This window comes from Rhinopithecus roxellana, chromosome 14 (assembly GCF_007565055.1).
Source record: "Rhinopithecus roxellana isolate Shanxi Qingling chromosome 14, ASM756505v1, whole genome shotgun sequence".
Taxonomy (NCBI): Eukaryota; Metazoa; Chordata; class Mammalia; order Primates; family Cercopithecidae; genus Rhinopithecus; species Rhinopithecus roxellana.
Window position 1 is genome coordinate 23827642 of NC_044562.1, and position 25055 is coordinate 23852696.

The window sequence follows — 25055 nt, forward strand, 5'->3', positions numbered from 1 at the left end:
TACTGCCACTGAACTCTACACTTAAAAATAGTTGAAATTGTAAACGTTATTTTATATATATTTTATAATAAAAAGTTTATGTAGTTATTGAGTTGCAGGGCTGGTGTAAATTATTATGAAGCAGTAACACAGCTCTTAAACATCGATGCTTTTTAAAAGTACAGATCTTCTCAACTTCAACACTAATTGCAAAATAGTATCCTGGATTTTGAATTCTTCTTCTTATCATGGATGGGCCATGTGGCTAAATTTACCCTACCTTCTTCCATCAGTTTTACTGGCTTAGCCCTACTCTAGCTTAGTATGCTGGAATTTGACAGGAAAAAAAAGTCTTCAGGGTAAAGGGTCAAGGTTTCGCATTGGCTTTCACAAGCATCAAGGTCTGTGGCTGCACTTTAGAAGGGAACTTGCCTGCTCTTAATAGGACCCTGGCCTGTTGGAGGCCCAGTGTGCTCTACCATGCCCTGATGACTACCGCTCTTACGTCAGGCTGGTTTTGATTCTTCTTCCTATTTCATGACCTTCCGTTTGGGTTCCTAACACACCAGTCTTCAAAAGATTCGCCATATACCATATGTTCTTACTTTCATAGGCCTCAGCACATAGGTATGTGAAGATCATATTCTGGTGAATTTAATATTTTTTTCATGGAATATATTTGAATGGAAGTGAGTGCTTTTTAGGCCTTTCTTTTCCTTCCTCAGTCCCAGACCTAGCAGTTCCTGTTAATTGGAAACCATTACATGTGTAGCTGACACATCATCTCACAATTTCCCTGGACATATAACTCAGGAACTTGGGTATGCCTTCACTTATCTTGCTCAATAGCTTCCACAGTCTTCTCTCTTCTTAGAAGAATGAGAGAGACAGGAAGAGAAAGAGATCAAGAGAGAAAGACAGAGAGAGGAGGAGGTGTGGGGGAAGGAAGCTGAAGCCCAGGGAAACACACATTTTACACCAACACAGATTATGAGCTTCCTGGCTTCCTTAAATGTCAGCTACTCATGAGTCTCTTGAAGCCCTCCATTGATTTCACATGGAAGTAGGTCAGGGCTGTTTTTAACTGGAGAAGCCTCATGCTGCAGATTTCATTTAAGTGTGAGGAGTGAATATTAAAAATTGATGTGCAAAACAAACCTCTGCTTAATTAGCATCTGGATCAAGTCTTTATTAGGAAAGCTATTAATTTTGAAAAACGAGAAAATTGACGATGAAGTCATTTGTGTCTGTAGCCTTTCACATATAAAAAACATTATGGATAGTCACTTTTCATCCACTGCCTTCTCTATGCTAGCTCATCTGTATTTAGGAGGTTAGCATTCCTTCTATGCATTTGTGGTTACACACATATTTTAAAATAACATTTGAGTGTTTTATCTGACATTACATTTTTCAAATGCTAACCTTAATTGTTTCATCTCAAGTAATCACTTTAAAAGAAAATGAGATTCTTCTACTTGAATGTACTTAGAAACAACACTTCACAAATCATATTTTTTAACAGTCTTCCATCTACATACTAATTATTTTTGATATTAAGTACTTCAACTATTCTTGGTTTCCACTTAATGATTTGGTTAATACCTATAGCTTTTTGGAAGCAAAATTTTTATTTTAAAAGAAAAATTGTTTGTAATCAGGAAATTTTTAAAAATTACATTTGAAAAATACATTGACAACCCTGTGATATTGAAGCTTTTTCTTCTGCTGGTAAATCATTTTTCACAATCATGGTGTCATGCTGCTCAGCCCTTTGTACAATAAAGATGACCTCTGTGTTCTCCGAGTTATTCTTTATGGGGCAAGGGTACTGGGCTGCATTGGATGTGAAGGCCCTCCAGCTTCCAGGCTTAGATAGCATTCAGCAGCCTTAAAACATCCTGTCTCCTGTGGGAACAGAGAATGGCTTGCATTCTCTCCAATTCTTTATGCTCCTAACCTCAGGTCGTAGAGTGATTCACTTAAGATGTCAAATTCTTTACCCAAACCTAACTGAAGAGAAAGTTATGCAAACAACAACATGGAACCTCTGAAAATTTATTTCATTTCAACCTTACTTTATCTTTTACCAAAATATTTATTCTTTTTACATGTATCTAAAGGTTAAACAATCACCTTTTATAGTTGCATAGCAACGAACATTTACAAGGTATTTACCTGTGCATAATTTCCTTTAAATTGTCACAACAATCCTATGAGGTAAATATTTAACAACTAAGACTCACAAAGTTTGACTTTTCCTAAAAGAACGGCTGTTATTTGATCCAGCATTCCCGCTACTGGGTATCTACGCAGAGGAAAGGTAGTGATTATATGAAATGGATAATTGCACACCCATGTTTATAGTAGCACAATTCACAATTACAAAAATATGGAAATGGCCCAAATGTTCATCAATCAACAAGTGGATAAGGAAATTGTGGCGTGTGCACACACACACACACACACACACACACACACGCACACCTTGGAATTTCTATTTAGCCATAAAAGGAATGAAATAACAGCATTCGCAGTGACTTAGATGGAATCAGAGACCATTATCATTAGTGAAGTAACTCAGGATTGGAAAAACATTGTATGTCCTCACTCATAAGTGGGAGCTAAGCTATGAGGATACAAAGGCATAAGAATGATACAGTGGACTTTGGGGACTCAGGAGAAAGGGTGGGAGGGGGTGAACGATAAAGACTACAAATTGGGTACAATGTATACTGCTCTGGTGATAGGCACCCCAAAATCTCAAATATCGCCACTAAAGGACTTATTCACATAACCAACACCACCTGTTTCCAAAACCGATGGATTTTTTTTTTTTTTTTTTTTTAAAGAACAGTTGTTAGATGGCAGATTTATTTTTTAACCCCAGGACATTAAACTCCCATGTCTGTTTTTTTTTTTTTTTTTTTTCCACATATACAAATACCAAATAACCTTCCACTCTATCTTCCACTATAAGGAGGTTGTTTTTTAAGCTGGTTAAACAAAGGAATTTTTTAAACAAAGATATGAAAATGAAGGTACACTTTTATTCTTACTCTACTTTTCATCTTCTGAAAATTAAACTGCAAATGGACTGTATTCAATACCATATGCAATCTAGCTAATAATTTTGCTGTCAACAATGTGATATTCATTGATCTTGCTGTTTGTTCTTTGCTTTCCCCAATCAGTAATGGGACTGACTTCTCTTTTCAGTATTATAGTAAGAATCATCTAAACCTGGATTCTCCATTGATATTCCTTGAAACACTTGGTTTCTAAACATCTTAACTACTGCTGATCTTGGCATTCTTTGCAAAGCTGAGATTAAAATCAATATTGGTTAATCATGGTAATTCTATTGGATGGTGCTATTTCTTAAAAGTTAGCTTTAGAAAAATCAATAAATCCACAAATATAAACAGATTATGCAAAATTCAGTCATAGGGAGCATGGACATTTGCAAAAGCTATAAACCATCCCTGCCCTCAAAAACTTACCATTTAATTAGTAAGGTCAGATGCATATTTATTCACTCAAATGGTTGAACACATACTGAGCATACACTTTATGCCAGAAAATGTGCTATCTACTGCAATAAAAAACTCAGTATGTGTCCTAATAATTTAGTGGGTGAGACAAACATTTAAACACATAAATACAACACTGTCAGTCATATGTCAGAAGAACCTTTTTACAAAAATGAAGGAGCAGAGTTCCCTAAAAAGGGAAGCAGAAGGGACACAGTTTTAAAATGATTACTAATGAGGATAACATATTGCATGGAAATAAACAGAAAAATCTTAACATGTTAGGCAAGAGTGCTGCCCCAGCTACTTGGGAGGCTGATGCAGGAGGATTGCTTGAGGCCAGAAGTTGGAGGCTGTAGTGCACGGTGAACATGTCTGTGAATCACCACTGCACTCTAGCCTGGGCAACATAGCCAGAGCCCATCTCTTTAAAAAATATATAGAATTATTTACATAGAATAATCAACAATATCAGATGTTTCATGAAGGTTTAAAAGATTCAGGAGAGGAAAAATGTTAGAACCAGAACCCAATTAGGAAGCCTCATGTAACTCTGAGGTGAGTAGAAGAGGAAGCCAGGTTGTAGGAAATTAAGGCTGGAATGAGGGAGAAGAAATGGAGACAAGTACAGCACATTCACTTAAGTGGACTGGCCATGGAAGCTAAATGGAGAACCATGGCTGGACATAGAATCAAGCTTCTGTTTTAGGAAACATCAGTGGGCAATTTGATTATGGTTTATACTAAAGAGCCATACACACAGCTTGGTTCAGATGCCAAAATGAATTCTGCAGGCTACAAGTGAGATTATCAATTATCCAAAGAAAAACAACTGTGAGGTAGTCTGCTTTAATTTCTTAGGTTTAAAACTCCTCTTTGACCATTTCAACATTGACAAAAAGCTTTCATTAATTTGACACATATCTCTTGTAATTAATTATTGGTAAGTGGTTAATAACTAATGGTCAAAAGAAAGTTGTCTGTAGATATAGATACAATTTTGATATCCAGAATGTGTAACTTAAATAGAGCAGTACTTTATTTCAGCTCTGATCATTCTTTTGGGGGCCACTAACAACTAAATCCTTTTTCATCCTTCTAGTTTTTGGGAATCTAGATTTCTTAGTTGTGACATGGGAATAAAAAGATGCATTAGAATTATCCACCCATAGCACTATGGTTGGATCTAGGGTTGGACAATACATGAATACACCAATCTCTACTTTATGACTGCTTCTAGCTATTGTTTTTCCATCTTTATTCTTTCTTACCTTAATTATATCAGTTCCATCTACAAAAAGAAAAGAAAAACATAGGAAAATGCTATTTTATTGAATATAACTGAAAGTTGAGCAGTAGAACATGTATAGGAAAGTTTTTTCCTCCATTATCAATTATCAGAAGAATATTACAGACTTCTGGATTGGAATTTTTTCCTTTCAGTTCAGTTGTTCTGGATTCCTTTCTAAGCCAGTTGTAGCTGACTAGACAGTGCACGCTGCTTCATGATCCATGTAACTAACACTCCTTACTTCCCTCTTAGATTCCTTAATATTTTTACTCTGTCCATTTGGAAACAGCAATAACCCAGATTTTTCAGTTGATTGGTTATTCTGCTAAGAGTGGAACATTTAATTAACCTAGCTCCCACCAGCAACAACGATAATGCGTTTGCTTCCACCAAGAAATACCATGCACCACTACAGACATTTAATTAAATTTGGGATTTTCATCCATTTACTGAATTCCAAATTTTTTTTTTATCAAAAACTGATAAAAAACTATTTTTTCAAATATAACTAAAACCCATTTTTTTTTTTTAACCAGGGAACACACATATTCAAGACCGCCAGTCACATAATGATAGCTTTGTAGATTTATGCAATGTCTTTCCAACGAAGATGTTAAATGACCTATTTGAATGGTTTTATTTTATTTTATTTTTTTAGACAGAGTTTCACTGTGTCACCCAGGCTGGAGTGCAGCGGCATGATCTCGGCTCACTGTAACCTCTGCCTCTCGGGTGAAAGCAATTCTCCTGTCTCAGCCTCCTGAGTACCTAGGATTGCAGGCACCCACCACCACACCCAACTAATTTTTGAATTTTTAGTAGAGATGGGGTTTCACTATGTTGGCCAGGCTGAGTAGTTAGGATTGCAGGCACCCACCACCACACCTGACTAATTTTTGTATTTTTAGTAGAGATGGGGTTTCACCATGTTGGCCAGGCTGATCTCAAACTCCTGACCTCAAGTAATATGCCCGCCTCAGCCTCCCAAAGTGCTGGGATTACAGGCGTCAGCCACCACACCCGGTCATTGAATGTGTTTTTATTCTCTTTACAATTTTTGATCAATAATGCACAATGTTAAGCAGACTGAAATTTCTTCTTTAAAACGTTATTTTCTTTTTTTAAAAAAAGGTATCTTTCTTTCTACAAAGGTAGAAAAGAGATCAATTTTCGCAGCTCATTCCTTCGTACAGAAACTGACGATGATTTGACCTTACAAAATGGTCCAAATTTAAATGCTTGATGGGTATATTCTTTATATCTTTCCCTCCAATAAATCTGCCTGGAATGGAATGGCCATTCTTTCAAACATGCACTTAAGAGCAGAAGCAATGAATTCAGCATTCAGCATAGCTGCTTTTTTGCTGAATGACTATATTGATTTTAATGTGGAATATTCTAAGTCAAACATAGAAGCTGATTTTTGTTTTTTCACTTAATGGTCAAACATTTCTTATATGGCTTTTTTCCCTAAAGTTCAATAGCCTTCTTCAGTGACTGTGCCTATTAATTCAATGAGTTCAATAAATATTTATCATGTACCAACTTGGGAAAAGATTATATTGGATCAAATATTACAAAAAGTAAAATGATGAAAAGGTTTGTAGCTTGTTCTCCCTGTTCCTTTGTCTCAATAGAGAGAATCAGATAGAAATAATCTTTATAATGCATTGGAATAAGTCTCATATCATTACCAAAATTTGAAAAAAAGTACTCAAAGACAATAGCATAAGGAAAACACCACGGAGAAAATGGTTCACTGAGTTGGGAGTCAAGGATTAGGCTGACAAGTTTTTCATTAAGTTTCTGGCGAAGTTCTTTCAGCAAGCGAGAACAACGTCAGAAGGAAAGTCTCAGAAGGAGGAAGTGGGTCTCCCTTTGGAGATTTACAGATCGCCAGTAATCTGAAGAAGCCCCATACAAGAAGCCAGGCCAGAAGGGACTCAGTTTTAGCATCTAATATTTTCATTTGAAAAGTGAGAAAACTAAGACAAAGGCAAACTGACTTATTTAAGGTCTCAAAGCTTGTTAATGGAAACCACCTTTTGTGACATCCAGCCTTATGCTAAACTTCAACATCATATTTAATTAGAATGTAGGACACGCCTAGGGTAACATGATGTAGCCAGTAGGAACTCACTTATACTGAATATTTAATTACTTATTGTTCTCAAAGTGTCAAGAATACATGATAGTCTCTAAAACCAAAAAAAACAAAAAAACAAAAAAACCCAGAAATTAAATGTTTATTTCAAGTAACAGAACAGGAGGGAAAAATCAGTTCTAGTATTTTTCATGTGTGTAAAATTAAATACTACTGAGGGAATCTTGGTTTAAAAAAGACTGGTATAACAATTTCTGAATTGAAAATGTTTCTGCATTTTTACATCTAAAGCAGGTAGGGTTCTTCTTAATGGATTGCTGATTAAATTGGTGACATGAAATTGCACTTAAAGATTCAGCAGCCAGAGAACATAAACATGGGGGATAAACACGTCTGCCTGCATCAATCAAGGACAGCTGCAGTCTACCCCCAAAAAGGTGAGCAATTATTTATGAAATTATGTCTTCTTCAGTGATTCTATATTGCAATTCTAGGATAAACTAAATGAGAAAAACAGACAATGTCATGGTCCCAATTAACCAAGGAGCCACACGAATTTTCAAAATCAGGCCGGGCAAGGTGGCTCAAGCCTGTAATCCCAGCACTTTGGGAGGCCGAGACGGGCGGATCACGAGGTCAGGAGATCGACACCATCCTGGCTAACATGGTGAAACTCCGTCTCTACTAAAAAATACAAAAAAAAAAAAAAAAACTAGCCGGGCGAGGTGGCGGGCGCCTGTAGTCCCAGCTACTTGGGAGGTTGAGGCAGGAGAATGGCGTAAACCCGGGAGGCGGAGCTTGCAGTGAGCTGAGATCCGGCCACTGCACTCCAGCCTGGGCGACAGAGCGAGACTCCGTCTCAAAAAAAAAAAAAAAAAAAAAAAAAAAAAAAAAAAAAAAAAAAAAAAAAAAATCAAGGAATTTTAGTTATATTCTATTTAACCTCATCCTGAAAAAAATCCCTTCACTTTAAAAATAGGTCAGCTTGTTCTTGAAGAATTGTATTTTTTAAAAATTTTAAAGATGAGTGTCTAATTCTGTCAAGTACATAGTACCACAAATGTAAAGAGAAAAGAGGTGGTGCTAAGAAGCATAGGGCCCCTTGGAGTTGGTTTGTCTGTTTTACCCCAGTCAGTTTTCAGATTAGTGCTGCTAGGGTGCTCATTGCTTTGGTGCATTGGCTGGAGTTTTGGATTAATCAACTATTTTCCCCTTGGAGTAGCCATGGGCCATCAAACTTCTGCATAGTTATGGCCAAGATGCAAGCACTGAGGACAAAAGCCCTGTATCCCTGGATAGTAGCTCAGTACTCCATATCTAACAGACCAAAGAAACCTCCACATACACCCTTAAGTTATGCTTAGAGGCACTGAGGTGAACCCTCATCTCTTTTGATCAAAGAAACCTGAACATACATCCTTGTTATGCTTAGAGGCACTAAGGTGAGCACTCACATCTTTTTACTTAGGTCATTTAGGCGATTCTGAGGCCCACTGGGCAGACCACATGCCTTTAGGGGCAGCTCAGAAATCTGGGATACAGAGCTCCTTGCAGTAACTGAGATATTCCAAAGTGAGTTTTGAAGGGTGCCCAAAAGATTTCTCACCACCTTCCTAAATTGATGCCAATCACTAAGTAGTTCATGCCATTTGTGTACAGATGAGGCTTTCTCTCATTAAGCAGATATCCCTGAGAATAACATCATGAGCCCTTAGACTTTTGATGAAAATTGGTGAATTTTGGAGAGATTGATCAAGTATAGATAAGGTATCATTAAGTCAAAGAAACTCTAGAGCCAAATAATCGGGATTCAAATCCCGGATTTACTCCCCATGTGACTGCAAGAGTTGTGCCTTAGTTTCTTCCATCTTTAAAACGGCAAGGTCAATATTACATGCCTCAGAGTACTGCTATGAGGACCAAATACTTGTAAATTTCCTAGAAAGTTCTGGTACAGAGTAAATGGCATTGAAGGTTAAGTATATGCCACTATTATTATGGAGGTGTTCTCGAGGAAGGGGATGGCCATTGCTGCCTTCTTCCACATCCTTACCATTAGTTTCTTTGATGCTCCCACTCTAGGCTTAGTTGGTCTTGCCCTTGTTCCTGAGACAAATCTGTTTGAGCCCAAGGCACTTTGTGAGAATCTTACTACCTTATTCCTCATTAGCATTGTGAGCCCCAATTTCTCAGCTCTTTGGCCCAGTCATGAATGCTAGAGCCCCAGATTGCCAGTAATACTCTCATTCCGTCCTTTCAGTGCCCCACAAGAAAGACTTCCATCCTCTCCTTTTGCCTGTGAGTTACACTGTTCTCTCTGCTCTCCCACACTGACTCGAGAGTGTCCTCTGAGATAGCACACCTTTGTTCTGAGTCACAGCCCCATCTGGAGGGCCTGCCATGCTCTGGCTAGTCCTCCCCCTACAAAACCCTGGACTCATCTGGATGGACTTCTGAGGTGAGGACTGCTGCCAGCCAGTCTTAGGTTTCTTCCTCGCCTTCTGGACCAGCAGCACCAGCTCCTGTCTGAAGCAGCTTTTATCAGTGGTTCTCAAACTCAAGTATTGAGGAATTCTGATGAAGGAAGTGGCACACACTCAGCACGACTAAGACCGAGATGCTAAGACAAGGATAGATGTGATTCACAGATTGCCCACCATGTATTCCATTCTTAAACTCTCAAGGTCTCTGGGAGAATCCACAGGTAGTGTAATTGTTATCTATTTTGAATCTGCATTACTCTGGTCTGTCCTCCTTGCAAGCTGCCAACTAATCAGTAACTTAGTCAAGGAAAGGAAAACAACAGTCGGTCATTTTGAGTTGCCTGTTTTACTTTCTCCTGTCTCTATTCTTTTGCTTACATAAATTATCTTTTAACCTTGTTAGATGAAAGCAATAGTTTCTTGAATACAAGTAAATGGTGATGCTAACATTTAACCATATGTCCCCAGGTTATTGTTTAACTGAAGGCATTATGGAAAGATTCTGAGAGCCCCTTTGACAGCATCTAATGGTGTCTTTCTATTTTCCTTGAGAGTCTAAAATAAATAGCAATTTGATTTGTCCATCTGATTTTTTGATTATTCATTTGTATTACCTGCATTTTTCCTCCTTTCCATTTATGTAAAGTAAAATATTGAGGTTAATGTAACTCAGGGGCATCCCTTTCTCTGCAGAGTTGATGCATGGTTAATAGCACATGTGAAATAATTCAATCATTGGCTCCCTAAAAGCTAAGAAGAGCCCTGACCACTCTTCCATGTACAAGCTTTGTTTTAGAAGTACACAAATCTTGTTTTTGGAGTTGGATGGGGAAGTCTGTGACATATAGTACACAGACTGATTCTAACAGATGGATTTTTCTTGAAATAGCTTCATTAGTTAATCATTTCTTTTGCATATACTTTTTTCCTAGTTAATTGGCATAGCTGCCAGCTGGAGCTGTTAAGGATCCTCCAAAGAAGCTGACAGGTAGGGAGAAAACCCAATTGTCTCACCAATTCTAAGATGAAATCTCTATTAATTTCCTAATACCCATTATGTGTTTTTAAAGTAAAATGTTTAAAATAATATTTTCTCTTATTCTAAACACCTTATTTGATCTGTGTGAAAACCAAATCAATCAATGAATTATCTAGAAGAAACTTTAAGCTTTAGTAAATTATCTAGACTAGGGTTTTACAACTTTGGCAGTATTGACATTGTAGACCAGATCATTCTTTGTGTCTGTGTGGGGTCGGGTGGCAGTCTTGCTCTTTATATGCTGTTAAGAAGCATCTCTGGCTTTTACGCAATAGATGTCAGTAACGCCCCCAGTTGTAACAACCAATAATATCTCTAGACATTGCCAAATATCCTGGGGTACAAAATTGCCCTAGTTGACAACTGCTCTAGAAATAGATTATTTCTAGTTTTAAATTCAACTGTTAAAATAATTTTATGTATGTATGTACATACGCATGCATGTAACTCCAGACATGCCTAATATATTAGAAATGACTGCCTTTCACTTAGGCAATTAAAATGTTTTGGGGGCAATTATTGAAGTAGCCAGTTTTTTCATAAGTCTCTAGGTAAAGGCAAAAAAGAGAATTCGTTGCTTATAACTACCAATAGATATTAATTATCTAAAAAATGCCATTGTCATTTTCATTATCAGAAGTATTGAGAGTTTCTTTTCCTTTAAGGAAAGTTCTCAGTATGACTGTATGAATAGATAAATTTTTTAAAAAATCATGTAGAGGCATAATTTGAGATGTAACTGATTAATTATCAGCTTAGGTGCCTAAGGAATTTTTAAATAAGAGAAAGAAATGTAATTTAATGAAATGGACTTAGAAAAAAGACTAATCTGGGTCTGTTTTGACTTTACTATACACTTGTGAATTGATTTGGGACTCATAAAAGGGTTATTCAGATAGATAAATTTCCTGGTCTTTGAAATTCAGTAGTAAAAATAATATTCACCACCTTAGCGACTTTTCTGTAAGTTATATATTGATGGATCTAGGAAGAGTACCACAGAAATAAGATGTAAATCGCCATGACTTTTAAAAGGAAAACAATGGGCCTATTCTCATTTATAGTAATGGTAAAAATATAAGAACATGAAGTATACAAAGAGAATCATTTTTTATGTCAAAGAATATCCTAAATTCTAATCAAACTGCTTTCTTTCCAACAGAGGTTTTCTAATGGGAATTTGCTCAAGAAGGTTTTTTTGTTTGTTTCTTTGTTTGTTTGTTTTGAGACGGAGTCCTGCTCTGTCACCCAGGCTGGAAGGCAGTGGCATGATCTGGGCTCACTGCAAGCTCACCTCCCGGGTTCACACCATTCTCCTGCCTCAGCTTCCCGAGTAGCTGGGACTAAAGGTGCCCACTACCATGCCCGGCTATATATATATATATATATATATATATATATATATATATATATATATTGTATTTTTAGTAGAGATGGGGTTTCACAGTGTTAGCCAGGATCATCTGGGTCTCCTGACCTCGTGATCCTCCCACCTTGGCCTCCCAAAGTGCTGGGATTATAGGCGTGAGCCACCACACCTGGTCTTAAGAAGTGTTTTTAAGTTTTAACATTTATCAATTGCATGTTTGAATGTTTAATTCCGCCCCCCAAACCCTTGCCCCCAAATCAAGGTATTTACCTAAAAATTCCATTATGGTCTCTGTTGTCACTGTTTGACTTTCCAGGCCCATTGTAAAAATTTAGATTTTTTACTTTTCTTTTTTTTTAAAACACTCTTCTTTTAAATAGGAATATAACATTTCCTATTTAAAAATGTTATATTGTGCAGATTGTCATTTTTAATTCTTTCAGCTTACATTCAAGATACACTATCTGGCTTAGTGTGGCAAAAGTGAATTAACACAGTTTGCATGTTAAGATTGCAACTCAAAGGCCTCAAGACCACGTACTCGGTGTGTTGTGTGCACATACCTAAAATTCCACAGTGGTCCCTATTTTCACTGTTCAACTTTCCAGGACCACTGCAAGAATTTAGCTTTTATACCTTATTTTTCAAAGACACTCTTCTTTTAAATAGGAAATGGTATATTTTGCAGACTGCCATCTTTAATACCTTCAGGATACGCTATTTGACTTAGCAAGGCAAAAGTGAACTAACACATTTTGCATGCTAAGATTTCAACTCCAAGGCCTCAAGACCCCGTTCTCTGTGCGTTACCCGCACAGCACACAATGGACTTCACCCTGGTTGTAAGCCTGGCACTGGGCTCTGGGGCTCAGGCAGGCCCTGCACAGGCCCTGCACACTTACTCTCTGCAGACTCTTTGGAGCGCCGGCCACTGGACGACTTGCGCAGCAGGCTGCGGCCGGAGGAGAACAGGCTGGTCAGTTCCTCCAGCGGACTCGTGGGTGTCCGGGACCGGGAGCCGCCCGGGGCAGCCCCGTAGGTGTTCACCGCAGCGTTGACCATCTTGGCCCCATCTTGCGACACGGGTCTGGGGGTCGAGTGAGGCACTGAAGGAGAGCTCCTTGAGAGGCTGCCCGAATGCACAGCGTCATAAGGGGGAGGCCTTTTGAGGCTCAGGGGAGTCAGGGACCTCCCCATGCTGACGGGGGAGGGAGAGGTGGAGTGGCTTTTAGGGTAGCCGTGGGGAGACTGGGTTCGGTACAGCGTGGACGGGGGCGGAGGCGACGAGGAGAGCGCAGGGGTGGCAGAGGCAGGTCCCAGGGCCGCTGCCTGCTCTTTCTCCAGTTTCGCATGGCTGGGGACGTGGGACGGCAGCGCGGAGGGTGACGCCCCCGCCGGCTGTTTCATGTAAGACACGTTTTCCAGCACGGGAAGCTTCGTGACCTCCAGAGGGGTGAGCGGGGACTCATCGGAGTTGGGGGAGCAATGTACGGGGGCGGGCGGGAATACCAGCAGCGGGGGTCTGTGAGAAAGCAGGTTGGGAAAGGGTGGGGGGATGTCACAAAGCAGCCCCTTGGGGGGGCATGGCACTGAGGCCTTGGCAAAGTCCAAGTCAGGCACCGTGGGAGTAGCACATTGCGAAGAACAGCTGTGATGGTCAAAGTCACATTTGGTGTCTTGGCCCAAGTCGTCAAAGATGGGGTACTTCATTTCCTCATAGACGGCCTCGCTCTGGTCGTCGTCCTCCTTCCTGAAGTCTCTGAGAATGTTCCCCACCATCTCGATGTACACGGGCTCCTCTTCCTCGGGGTCTCCCGCGGGGCTGCCCATATGGGACAGGGAGGAGTCCCGCGGCAGCGACGTCCTCCGGGGTCCGTGCTTTTTGATGTACGTTTCATCGAAAGATGTGCTCAGCTGAGTGTTCGGATTCCGCTTCGGTTTGGGAGGAGGAATCTTCTTGGAATATTCATCACTGTGGGGTCTTGGTTTAGCTGACACTAAAAGAAGAAAAAAACGTAGTGGAATAGATGAGTATAATAGGAGAGTTTTCAGAAATGATTTGCATGTGGATTTACTACAATAAACTTTAGACCAGAGGGGTAGACAGCTTCATTCTTAGTTTGAGGTTCAGAGTAAAAAATCAACCAAAGAGTCAAGTATTTTCCATATTTAGAAAACTTGATGGTGGAATAATAGTCATCTTTAAACTGATATTCATAATCTAACACTGAAAAATGCATTAAAACGAGGACTGTTCACTCCTTTCCCTTAGAATGCCTAAATAGAAGCTTTCAGATGAAACATATTGGATAAAAGCAATCATAAATTTTGTGAAAGCTAACCTGCATGAATTGAGAAAGAAATGCAGGAGGAAAAAAAAAAAAAAAAAACTAGAGTGTCTGCTGGCACTATTGGTCAAAAATACCATACAGATTGCACCCTTTTACTGATGTGGTTTTTGCAGGTGAACATATCTTGCTTGCATTTAGGATAAAAATTTCCCAGCCTGCTAGACTTAAAATCTGTCTTGGTTCAAATAAATAGCTTCCATACAGATGGGTCTGATATTTCAGGGGAAATTGATATGAAAATCTTATGAGGCTAGACAAGTTAATCTTTAAATCTCCAGGTATTGTTGATTATGGTGTATTTGCCTGTTTTTGTTCTTAAGATCTCTTATGATATTCCAAGTGCTGTCTCGGAAAGAATTTATTAGGTACGTTCCACTGACACATCAGAATGCCCTCGAGAGTTTTAAAAGAGAATAACTCAGGGAACCATGTGTAAGTTTCAAGAATAACTTCTGGAAACTCATAACAGATATGTGTACCAAACCATTGCACAGCCTGCTGGAAGACCCTTTATTGACAAAACATAAACTTCTGACACCATACAATAGCATGGAAGAGGCTGGCAAATGCCTGTGACTAAAATCAATTGTTTAGCATGCAAGGAAGGTAGTTGAATCTTGTTATTATCTCATTATCTCATTGTGTTGATATATGATTACAGAGATCATCTTTATTATGCAATGTAGCAGAATGTGGTTGCTTACAGAAGATGATAGCATATAGTGTGAGTTGACAGTACAGCTTAGAGTTGTAAGACTATGAGGAGCTAACAGGCTAAAGAGAAGGGTCTCAAGGCACAAATGGGGAAACACTTGAATTTTCCTTTTTTTTTTTTTTTTTAACTTTAACTGGCCTAATTTATATACAAGAGTTTTACTAAAACGTGGTAAAGGAGCTGAAAATGATTAAGGATAAGCTAGATGGCTGCTCCACCCATCAACTGAGCCTTCAGCAACAGGGAACCAATCAAATATTCTAGCAGCGACTATGTATTTCACCTTTCTAGATCACTCCTGTTTCAACTATTTTGTTCCAATGTGCCTATGATGATGGTTTTACTCACTACAACCAAACAGCTTTTTGAGGGGAAGGTTCGTAATCTGTCTGGAATTTCCATTAACCCATACTGGGTAGAACTAGATGTTATGTTCCAGGGGGACTGTAGCAGTAAAGTCTTTTAATGCCCAAAGTGAAAAGCCTAGAGACAAAATGGGGTGAAAGTTATGCAGTCAATCTTTTTAGGAGGGACCCAAAGCAATCAATAATTGTACCACCTAACTTGGCATATATTTTACTGGTTTTGAAATCTCAGTACATTAATTTTCATACGATTTTAATAAGTCATCAGATTATATACAAAAGTCTGAGCCCCAATAAAGTAAAACTATAAATCAGCGAACAAGGTTGACATAGTTTTGGTCAGGACTTGGAAGAACCAAAGCTCATCCAGACTATTTTTCTGAAACTTGTTTCCTGCCATTTTCAACAGCAAGAAATGACTGTAGACCAACTACAGGTTCTGGGAAATTATTTTCTACAAATACTGAGTTCTAGGGATTGAATGGAGTGGGGCTGAGGGAATTCTTTGAGGGCAGAGGACTGAAGAGTGAGGTGCTCTATGAAGGGAGGGCTAACCTAAGACTAGAATTTAGTGTGTGTCCCTAAGATGGGTAATTTCATCATATGGAAATAATCACATTTAGAATTATGTTTTCATTTTTCACCCTCTTAAATTATAATTTACTTTCATTATCTTTGACCCTTCACTAAAGTCTGATACTCCAACATAGACTGTGGAGAGAAATAACAGGGTAAGAACTTAAGCATCTGCTAAGCCTATGCCTAGATAGCAGCACTGGATTTATGGGAGACTACAGTGTGGGATTCCCAGGTAGTGAGGCTGTCAGTGGCAGATTTGGGCATGGTACGGTATTCAGAGAAGCAACAGTTGATTAACAACATTGGCGACAACTTCTCTCTTTCCCACACAGATGATAAGGTGGCCTTTGGAATGGAAGAGAGCTATGTTTGGATTTACTCCAATTGTGAGCAAATGCCATTTCGTTTTGTTTGCCAAAAGAAACAGAAAAAAATTAAATAAAACCCCTCTATATCTATGAAATGATTTAAGAAAGAGATGTTTCTATTGCAGAATGCAGCATACTTAGAATTAAGTAGAACAACTACTAATTGAGAAGGAATCTAGACAATCGATTTACGAACAATTTCAATGACAAACCAAGTATAGATGTTGTATGACAAGGGAAACAAAATATAACATCTTATGGTACCTGTGAGATTATCAGAGTTGACAGTTGCTATTGACTGAATTGGGTCCCCATTCTTCCACAAAAAAAGTCATCTGTTGAAGCCCTGACTTCCAAAGTGATGGTATTTGGAGATAGATCCTTTGGGAGATAATTAGGCTTGGATGAGGTCATGAGGGTAGGACCCTCATGATGTGATTGATTATAAGAAGAGACAGCAGAGCTCTCTCTCTCTCTCTTTCTGTGTGTGTGTGTGCATGCGTGTGCACGTATGCCATATGAGAACAGAGAGAAAGCATCAGTCTAATCAGTCTACAAGTCAAGTAGAGAGCCCTCACCAGAAACTGACCATGCTACTATCTTGATTTTGAACTTTTAGCTCCAAGAATTGTGAGAAAATTTCTCGAATTTAAGCCACTCTCTAATTTTGTTACAGTAAAACAAGTTTAGTTACCTAATACAACATTATATTTATTAAGTCCTAATGTAAAAGACCTTTACAGATGAACAATGAACATTTTAATTTCATCCTCTGGCATTGGAAAACTTTAACTAACTTTGTTATTTTAGGATTAAACAACTCTTTCCAAGCCCCTTAAGTTTCTCCTGCTCCCTGTCCCCTACCTCCCTTAACTTTTACAACTATGTCACAGAGAGCACATTCTGGCTACATCTAGAGATGCTCATCCCATACATGGGCCAAGAGCACCCTTCCACCACATGGCTTGTCATGCTCACTCCTTTGATCTGACTCTCTGACTCTGGTTTCTAATTTGTGGAAGGCACTTACTACTTAAATCTGACCCATTCTCTGGATGTTTGCTGTTTGTTGTTTGTTTTGATACACTTACTCCTGTTTCATGCTGCTCTGCTTGTTCAGCCCACAAGCTGAAGTTAGTCTCTAGCCTGCCTTGCCAAGGGAATCCCTCTTTATCTAGGCAAGCTTCTTCCCTCTTCCCTTCCCTGCTGGTGAAGAGATCCTAATGCAAGCAGATTCATAAAGTTCAATCAATCTCCCCTCCAGTCCTTTCTCTTATTATTGATCCAACTTTAAAACGAAGGTGTGAGTGTGGGGTAAAATGGCTCACGCCTGTAATCCCAGTACCTTGGGAGGAGGAGGCAGGTGGATTACTTGAGGTCAGGAGTTCGAGACCAGCCTGGCCAACATGGAAAAACCCCATCTCTACCAAAAGTATAAAAATTAGCCAGGTGTGGTGGTGCATACCTATAATCCCAGCTATCTCAGGAGGCTGAAGCAGGAGAATCGCTTGAACCCAGGAGGCAGATGACCCAAGATGGCACCACTGTACTCCAGCCTGGGTGACAGAGCGAGACTCTGTCTCAAAAAAAATAATAATAATAATAATTAAATTAAATGAGGGTGTGAAGATGTTTCGAGAATAGACTCTTCAGTAAATTATAGATGATCAGGATGAATTAACAGATTCATTCTTTCAATATGGGGGCAGGGGCTTCTTTAAAAAAAAAATCTGCTTTTCATTCCCTGACATCCATCCTTGTAATCTCATGGTTCTTTGTGGTAAACCAGAGGAGGAAACAAATTTGTTTCCAATAAACTAATTTTTATTTTCATTTTCCATGAATCATCTGGTTCTACCTTAGTACAAGTATTGAGTAAATAATTTATATAACAATGAAAATGTATTTCAACTGTCACTATCATGGGCGCTGTTTTAAAAGTGTATCTCCATAAGAAAAGTATGAAATTTCAGACAACATTGTCCCATAATTTATTCCAACTTAACCTCATTCTAGGAACTTGAAAATGTTTTTAAAAAACCATTTTATTTAAAATGCCACTTCTTTATAAGGTACTTAGAAATAGTCTTATGCTACATACATAGATGCTAAAATATTGCTAATAAAAGACAATAAAATGGCACTGCAAATTTCAACATTTAACCAAATTCAACCATAATAAAAAGGTGATTTTCATCACTCTTGAATACATTTTAAATTATTTCTAATAAGCCCAAAGATAGAAGCAATAATTCCTGTGAAGCTCCAGAACACAAGTTTTAATGCTTAAAATAGTATAATGACAGTAGCATTTAATAAGCAGAAAGTGACATTTTTGAAATGAGTTATGTGAGCACAAAGGTTATACATGGCTTTCAGTCATGCCCAGATGATCTTCCTTTCACAGTTAATTTTGGAAATTCACCACGTGCCTTGTCAACCTATCTTTAGGAAATACTTTTTTCCTTATTAAAAAGAAAGTGTAATGTAAAACCATGCTTTAGTATCTGCAGGTGTTCTTGACCCAAGAGGTGAAAAAAAAAGAGATACAACAGAGGTTAGCCTCGTCCCTTCCTAGAAAGACTGTGGCCACAGAATCCCAGAATACAAAGGGCTCTTCGAGATATCCAGCCCAAATTCCACATATTACTAATGAACAAATATGAATTCCTTATTAACCACAGTATCTAAGACAATCTCATAACTTAAATTTAATTCCACACCCTTTGAAACAAAGAAACCCGTAAAGGAAAAAGCTATGCAATTCATTATTTTGTTTATGGCATGAAGTATCCTTTTAAACAGTCCTTTCCGTAGCAGCACTATAACTTTGCATGTCGTGTTTTAGAGTTATATTTAAATAAGTAATTCAAACAGGAAAATGTGAATCCATTGAAGGAAAATAACGTCTACACTGTGTGATACTGGAACTGGCTGATTCTGGAAGGTGAGAGACACATTTCCCACTTTCAGCAGAACTGTGCTCACAATAACTCTTTTCACAGCTCACAACTCCATGACTTTGAAGGATATTTTTATTTTCACAGTCACAAGCCCCACAATACTATCCACTATTTTTTTTTTTTTTAATTAAGATGGTAAGGAATGGAAGTTGCAAACGACCTTAGTCTGTTTACAGTAGGAACAAGAAAGTGTAATCATGCACAAAAAGGATTAGGTTTAAAGTTGTAGGACCTGTGTTACAGTACTGGATCTGGCGACAGTGAAAACAGAGAACTCAGATGAACATTTTGGTGGGACCAAATGAAGTAAGGCATGGAACTGGCTCAACAGTGTGGTCAGAAAGTCAAGTGGGACTGAAAGGGTCTTGCCTTAAACTAGAAGACATGATTCTAATCCCTTCTCTGCCTCAGTCAGGATGCAGAACATTGGCAAATTACTTTGAAGTGCATTTTTATTTACACTCACTTTTGCTATATATACAACAAGGGACTTTAATCAGAACTACTGTTCTTTAAAGTATTCATTTCAACTCACCAGTTGTAAAATAAAATTAGAGTTTGTGACCAGCATTTTAAAACAATAAATTAGAATAGATTAGAAAATATGATTCCCTTTCATGGGAAAGAGCTAAAGGTTGCTTCTTGAAACAATATGTAAGTATATAGAAATTCCCTGAGCCACACATATTTCTTACGGGTCATGATCAAGAATGTTTGAAAAACCCCAAACCAGAACACCTGTGGCTGAAAGTCTCCAGTAACTGATCTATAAATTCTTTTTCTCCCTATACCTATATATGTTCTCATTCAGTAAGAGGTGGAATCTATTTCTTCTCCCCTTGATTCTGGCAGCTTCCACTTTCTCCCAAGGAAAGCAAGCCACTAAGTCATAAATCTGACCACTCAAAAGATCACCATGCTGTAAGGAAGCTCAAGCTATCCATGGGGAAAAGAACCAAGAAATGGAATCAATAATGAAAATGAAACCCTAGCCATACAACTTCAGTAAAGCTGTCCCAGTGGCCCCCACATCTGTCTGAGCTACCCTAGATGAGATAGCAGACATTTTGGCTCGGTGGTAAGCCATGTCCACTGAGTCCTGTTGAATTTTTAACCCACAAAATTTTGAGCAAATATAATCAATGCTTTTTATATCTCTAAATTATGCAGTTATACATACCTAAAACTGGTATCAGAAGTACAGTGCTACTATAATAAAAATCTAAAACCTGTACACCGGTTTTGGTACTCAGTGATAGCAGAGGCCTGAAGGATAATGAGGAGACCAGCTGGAAGCTCTAAAGCTGTTAAGGAAATTGATATTGGAGGCTGGAAAAAGGGAGCGTGGTGTTATATATTGGGGAAAAATTGGCAAGATGTTGCCTGTCGTAATGCAGAAAATACAAAATGTACCTAATGAAATTGTGGACCTAACGAAGGTGAGTTCTGGAAGAAGATGAAACTGTGAGTTGGTCTGTTTTAGCCATGTACAATAGAGGATTGCAGGAGACAGAGCACTCAGGCAAGAGCTGTTTCGTTCTCAAGCAGAAATGAAAGGAAATAGTTCCAGCGCAGTGTTTGCCATGAAGACTTTTCTGAGCAACAAAGGGTTTCAAAATAAAAACAAGCTTCAGAGCAAAGGTCAAATTCAGAGCTCTGCCAGTAAAATGTGGACTTGGTGTAAAAATCAAATTAAGGGTTTGAATATAAGAGCCCCTGTTGACATCTCTGAAAGGTTTAAGGTACTGAACCTGGGGCTCTTAAGAATGTCACAAGCACTGTGCCCCAATGCCCTGACCATAGCCTTAAGTAGAGAGGAGCCTGTCTCAAGGCAATCTGTGGTTCTGTCTTTCATCTAAAGAAATGCAGTAAGATCTCAGTCATAGAAAGCCCACAAACATTATCAGGATATTGTGCAACACTGTTAGACAGGACAGAGATAGTTCAAAATTTAAATTAAAAAAGATCTCAGTCATAGAAAGCCCACAAACGTTATCAGGATATTGTGCAACACTGTTAGACAGGACAGAGATAGTTCAAAATTTAAATTAAAAAAGATTTTGGGCTCCAAATCTTTTAAAGGCTGGAAGTAGCTAGGAAAACTACTCACTTTCGGGTACAGGTCATTTGTTATAGAAAAGAAAAGATGATTTGGAGAGTAGATTCAAGAGCTTAGAGAGCAAAATCAAGAACTACAGATAATCAAAACCAGGGAGCAAAACTGGGCCCTTATCAACAATTTTTTGTTTTTGTCTTTTTTTTTTTTTTTTTTTGCCCTCAGAGTAGGGAGAACTGGACACATGAGTCTAATTCAACTTCTGAATTGCTGCGAACCAGTGACTCCTATGTCCCTCCCCCCTCCCTCTAGCCCCCAGTTTTTGAATGAGACTGTACATCACACTTTACCTGCCCCTGACCTCCCAGTGTATGTTAGGTTTGTGTGGTTGCAGATAAATTATACTTTTAATTGAAAGCCTTTGCATATGAGGAATTGCAACCTAGGAGCTGTACTGAGAAACTGCACCAAGGTGCTTCATTGCACATGGGCATGATTTAGATGATGAAACCTTCATTTCAATCTGATGTTGCCATATCATGAAACTTTTGGGGAAGAGGGTGAGAATATTTTGCCTATTGGAAATACTGTGGCTGGAAGGCAAATTTCATTTGACAGTCTTTCAAGAGAGCCACCCTCAACACCTTCCCTTCTTTTACACATTCTGTCTATCAACAGATAGGATCTATCTCCCTCTCCTGAAATAAGAGCTGGCCTTGTTTCTTGCCTTGACCTACAGAGTGTGTCAGAAGTGATTTTCTATGTCTTAGATGTAAGAGGACTGGTGGGATTCACTTCCTCTATCTTGAGAGCCAATTGCTGTGAAAGACCTCTGCGACCAACATGTTATGAAGAAGTTCAACCTAGTCATAGAAGAGGCCAGAGAGGAGAAAGATTGCTCAGACATATAAGTGAAGCATTATTCAATGTTCCAACCATCCCAACTGCCAGCTGAGTACAGAAAAATAAGAGGCCCTAGCCGTTGTCACATAGAGCAGAGAAACCACCCATATGAGCCAACAACTCACAGAACAATAGGAAATAATAAAATCTAGGGGCCAGGCATGGTGGCTCACACTTGTAATCCCAGCACTTTGGGAGGCTGAGGCAGGTGGATCACAAGGTCAGGAGTTTGAGACCAGCCTGACCAACATGGTGAAACCCCGTCTCTACTAAAAATACAAAAATTAGCCTGGTGTGGTGGCAGGCACCTGTAATCCCAGCTACTTAGGAGGCTGAGGCAGGAGAATTGTTTGAACCACGGAGGCAGAGGTTACAGTGAGCCGAGATCACGCCATTGCACTCCGGCCTGGGTGACAAGAACAGAATTTTGTCTCAAAAAAGAAAAAAGAGAGAACAATAATAATAAAATTGTTGTTGTTCTAAGCCGTGGTATTTTGGTTTGGTTTATTATACAGAAATAGATAACTGAAAAGAAATCCAAAATTAATTTCCTGTGCATGTGGATATCTTGTTGAAAAAATATTGTCATTTTCATAGAACTAGGGTATAGACTGTACCCTGAGGATACAGAAAGCATCCTTTTAGAATACAGAAATTAAGAAAGTAAGCTTTCCTTTGAGTATTATAAAATCACCACAGGATGATTCAGAGAAGAGATATAAAAAGATTATGTATTTTCTTGTCAAAAATCTGGATTGAAATCAGAAGAGAAGGTATTAATATATATAAAGGAAGAACAACCAGAGTAGAGGTCGCCAACCACAGGGATGGAAAACCTTAAGACCATGGAGCAAAGCCCGGTGGCCCCTCAGAGCAGTACCTAGGGTATCCAGTCCTCTGTCAGATCTCTGTTGTGGACATGGACCCAGTATGCTAGTAGAGCCTGAAGCCACTATATACATAATTCTTATGAGTCATTCATTTTCTAAGTTCAGATTTGATGAGAAAGCTTTTAATAATTTAGATTTCCAAAGTTTTATGCCTATGTTTCTAATATGATTTGACTGTGTCCCCACCCAAATCTCATCTTAAATTGTAATTCCCATAATCCCCACATGTCATGCAAGGGAACTGGTGAGAAGTAACTGAATCATGGGGGTGGTTTCCTTCATGCAGTTCTCATGATAATGAGTTCTCACAACATCTGATGGTTTTATAATCATCTGGCATTTCCCCTGCTGGCACTCATTCTCTCTCCTGCACCCCTGTGAAGAGGTGCCTTCTGCCATGATTGTACGTTTCCTGAGGCCTCCCAGCCATGCAGAACTGTGAGTCAATTAAACCTCTTTTCTTTATAAATTACCCAGTCTTGGGCAGTTCTTTATAGTGATGTGAGAACAGATTAACACAGTAAATTGTTAATGGATAGCAGGGCACTTCTGTAAAGACAGCTGAAAATGTGGAAGTGACTTTGGAACTGGGTAACAGGCAGAGGTTGGAATAGTTTGGAGGGCTTGGAAGAAGAAAGGAAAATGTGGGAAAGTTTGGAACCTCCTAGAGACTTGTTGAATGGTTTTGACCCAAATACTGATAGTGATGTGAACAATGAAGTCCAGGCTGAAGTGGTCTCAGTTGGAGATGAGGAACTCCTTGGGAACTGGAGTAAAGGTGATTTTTGCTATGCTTCAGCGGAAAGACTGATGGCATTTTAGCCCCTGCCCTGGAGATCTGTGGAACTTTGAACTTGAGAGAGCTGATTTAGTGTATGTGGTGGAAGCAAGTTCTAAGCAGCAAAGCATTCAAGAGGAAGCAGAGCATAAAAGTTTGGAAAATCTGCAGCCTTACAATGCAATAGAGAAGAAAAATCAATTTTCTATGGAGAAATTCAAGTCTCCTGCAGCTGCAGAAATTTTCATAAGTGATAAGGAGCTAAATGTTAATCACCAAGATAATGGGGAAAATGTCTCCAGGACATGTCAGAGACCTTCACAGCATCCCCTCCCATCACAGGCCCAGAGGCTGAGGAGGAAAAAAGGGTTTTGTGGGCTGAAGCCAGGGGCCCCCGGCTCTGTGAAGCCTCAGGACATAGCGCCCTGCATCCCAGCTGCTTCGGCTCCAGCCATGGCTAAAAGAGGCCAAGGTACAACTCGGCCATTGCTTCAAAGGATGCAAGTCCTAAACTCAGGCAGCTTCCGTGTGGTGGTGGGCCTGTGAGGGCACAGAAGTCAAGACTTGAAGTTTGGGAATCTTCACCTAGATTTCCAAGGATGTATGGAAATGCTTGTAGGTCTAGGCAGAAGTTTACTGAAGAAGCAGAGCCCTCATGGAGAACCTCTGCTATGGCAGTGTGGAAGGGAAATGTGGGGTGGGAGCCCCCACACAGAGTCCCCACCATGGCATTTCCTAATGGAGCTGTGAGAAGAGGGCCACCATCCTCCAGACCCCAGAATGGTAGATCCACCAACAGCTTGCACCGTGTGCCTGGAAGAGCCTGGAAAACCCACAGACATTCAACACCAGCCGTGAAAGCAGCACAGAGTGGGGCTGTACCATCTACAGCCATAGGGACTGTACTGCCCAAGGCCATAGGAGCGCACTTCTTACATCAGCGTGGCCTGGATGTGAGACAAGGGGTCAAAGGAGATCATTTTGTAACTTTAAGATTTAACGACTACCCTATTGGATTTTGGACTTGCATGGGGTCTGTAGCACCTTTTGTTTTGGCTAATTCATCTTGTTTGGAACAGGTGTATTTACCCAATGCCTGTAACCCCATTGTATCTTGGAAGTAACTAATTCGCTTTTGATTTTACAGGCTCATAGGTGGAAGGGACTTGCCTTGTCTCAAATGAGACTTTGAACTTGGCCTTTTGGGTTAATGCTGAAATGAGTTAAGACTTTGGGGGACTATTGGGAAGGCATGATTATGTTTTGATATTTGAGGACATGAAATTTGG

General features: G+C 39.3%; 1 protein-coding gene across 1 annotated transcript in view; it reads right to left on the reverse strand.

Annotated features, from left to right (window-relative positions):
* NYAP2 (neuronal tyrosine-phosphorylated phosphoinositide-3-kinase adaptor 2) overlaps positions 1 to 25055 on the reverse strand; it is a 294179-nt gene that overhangs the window by 101238 nt on the left and 167886 nt on the right. Inside the window, exon 5 of the mRNA XM_010354777.2 lies at positions 12701 to 13795. Within this exon, the coding sequence (XP_010353079.2) occupies positions 12701 to 13795 (1095 nt within the window). The remainder of the gene's footprint in view (positions 1 to 12700; positions 13796 to 25055) is intronic.